The 2,743-nt window shown below is 35.8% G+C and overlaps 1 protein-coding gene across 1 annotated transcript; it reads right to left on the reverse strand.

Moving 5' to 3' along the window:
* Positions 1-586: 586 nt before the first annotated feature.
* On the reverse strand, positions 587-1,525 carry LOC113261409 (olfactory receptor 2L8-like). Its single transcript, XM_026507534.2, has one exon. The coding sequence runs from the start codon at positions 1,523-1,525 to the stop codon at positions 587-589; it is 939 nt and encodes a 312-aa protein (XP_026363319.2).
* Positions 1,526-2,743: the final 1,218 nt, after the last annotated feature.

The following is a 2,743-nucleotide window of genomic DNA, read 5'->3' on the forward strand; positions in this document are numbered from 1 at the left end:
TGTTTCCTAGAGTTCAATATCACTTATGGCTTACCTCCCTCTCAATTTTCATCTTATTTTATTTTTCCTTCCCTTCCCTATGTTCGTCTATTTTCTTTCTTAAATGTCACATATGAGTGAAATCATATGATATTTATCTTTCAATGAATGACATATTTCACTTAGGATGATACCCTCTAGTTCCATCCATGTCAAAGCAAATGGCAAGATTTAATTATTTTGATGGCTAGGTAATATTCCACACTACATCTTCTTTATCCATTTGACTTTTAATGGACATGTGGGCTCTTTCCATATTTTGGCTATTGTGGTCAAATTTACTGCTTTGCTTATGTACTTCCATTACTGAGAATGTCTGCAGCATTTAGACTTCAACATGCAGTTAACAAATTATTTGTAACAAAAAGGAAGTAAAAAAGAAAAATTGCCACAAAATCAGAGTGATTGGGAATATATAATTATTTTGTCAAATCTCTGTTGTTTTAATTTTCTAGATTAATGTAATCCTGGTATTCAATCCTGGAGTGATGTTGTTTTCAAGGAGTGTACAAGATGAAATTAGGCAGCAGGACTAGTAAGAACTTTGCTACATTTCTACAGAACAGGATCTCTGAATCACTCTTCTCATTGCCCCAGTCACCTCCTTATTTCTCAGGCTATAGATGATGGGGTTGAGCATTGGGGTCAGGATGGTGTAGAAGACAGCCAGAACCTTGTCCTCTGTGGGAGATCGGAAGGATCTTGGGCGTAAATAAGTGTAAGCAAAGGGTGCATAGTAGAAAGTCACCACAGTGAGATGGGTGCTGCAGGTCAAATAGGCCTTCCTCCTCCCCTCTGTTGACCGCATGTGACAAATGGTAAGGAGAACCTGGCCATAGGAACATGCAATGCCCATGAAAGGAAATACAAGGAAGAGGGCGATGCTCACAAACACTGTGTACTCATAGACCCAGGTGTCCATGCAGGCCAGAGTCAACATGGCTGGAACGTCACAGAAGAAATGGTTGATGGTCCTGGATCGGCAGTAAGGAATATGTAGGACATATGCAGTGTGAGCAAAAGAGTTGATTGAGCCCATTATCCAAGATCCTGTTATCATCAACATATACACTCTTTTGCTCATACAAATGGGGTAGTGAAGAGGAAAGCAAATAGCCACATAACGATCATAGGCCATAGAGGCTAATATTAATGCTTCTGCACCAGCTAAAGTAATGAAGAAGAAGCACTGAACTCCACACCCAATGAAAGAAACAGAATTGTTTCCAGAGAGATAATCAGAAGTCATCTTGGGGACAATGGTGGAGATGTAGTTCAAGTCCATGAAGGAGAGCTGACTAAGTAGAAAATACATGGGTGTGTGGAGATGGGTGTCCAGGAGGATGAGAATGATCATGGACAGGTTTCCAAACAGAGCCATTAGGAAAATGAGAAAAATGAGAATGAAGAAAAACAGGCCAAACCTTGATGGTGGGAATAAGCCCATTAAGAAGAAGTCAGTAGATGTTTCATTAATATTTTCCATGGAATATTAATGTAGTTGCCCCTAAAGAGAGACACATATTAAATACGGAAAAATAATCTTATTAATTCATTATTTTACTTCCACTGTGATTTATTCAGGACAAATTGCAGCTCTTAAAAAATTTAACACATATTTGGAAAAAAACAGTCAATTTTTACTCATACATAAAATCTTGTTTGCACATACATCTGTCTCCAAAGTATTTAATGGAAATGTGTAAATTTGTAAGGATAATATATTTCTGTGACTTTAGTATGATACATATATTTTATTTTAGTATGTAGATTTAGTTATTATCAACAAAAGAACTTATACTTTTTATGTATGCATTGTCCAACAATGTAAATACTTAATTTACATAACCAAACTTGAATATATTTTATGACCTTTATGGAAGTTTTTGAAAATTTTATAATTAAGCCCTAATATTTTTGAACCTATAGTAGTCTATCAGGTCATGCTGCTTGTTTATTCATTTGTTTATTTTCCTTAGAAAACTTGCCAATTCAAGCTTTTTAAGAGCCAAGCATTATTATCTGCTTCTTTCCCCCCAGAAACCTACAATGAATAGTTATTGCCAAATATAATTTTATGAAGCAGATTTCTTTCTACTCCTCACTCAATATTCAAATGCTTTAGTTTAAGGAAACTCTTTTCCTGATAACTTATTCTAAATTTTTAGTGTAGCTCCATGATTCTGCTCAAGCTCTCTGAACAGATCTGTATTGTGTTCATCTGCTTCTCATTAATTATATAACATTATACATTGCTTTATGGCACCTTTTCTTCTTCTGTTTTACCTCTTCCTTTTGTGTATTTACAACTCTTTCCATTTTTAGATAAGTGTGAGAGTTTAGTCCCTATTTGTATCACCCCCTATCATAAGACTCAACAAACATAATAATAAAGAAGTAAATCTGCATCAATTTAAAGAAAGTGGGAAAGAGAGTAGAGGGCAAAATCAGAGGTGAAAAGGTTAAGAACCTTTCAGGAGAAGAAATTTTAAGGAACAGACACATAAAAGGAGAAGGAGTAATGGCATTTTGAGAGCATTCTAAGTGGGAATGAGAGGAGGGAATCTTCTCTAGAAGGAATACCATCAGTGAGTATATCCCAGCATGTTATGCCTCAAGAGGATTGTAGTGCTTCAGTGTCTCATACTTTTCTAGGACCAAAGCCATCAGACCGTTGAGGAAATAATTTATAGGAAAACAGACA

This window comes from Ursus arctos, unplaced genomic scaffold (genome assembly GCF_023065955.2).
Source record: "Ursus arctos isolate Adak ecotype North America unplaced genomic scaffold, UrsArc2.0 scaffold_5, whole genome shotgun sequence".
NCBI classification, from domain to species: Eukaryota; Metazoa; Chordata; class Mammalia; order Carnivora; family Ursidae; genus Ursus; species Ursus arctos.

Excerpts from the sequence above, each read along its gene's own strand:
- LOC113261409 (XM_026507534.2), bottom strand. The coding sequence starts at position 1,525 with ATGGAAAATATTAATGAAACATCTACTGACTTCTTCTTAATGGGCTTA.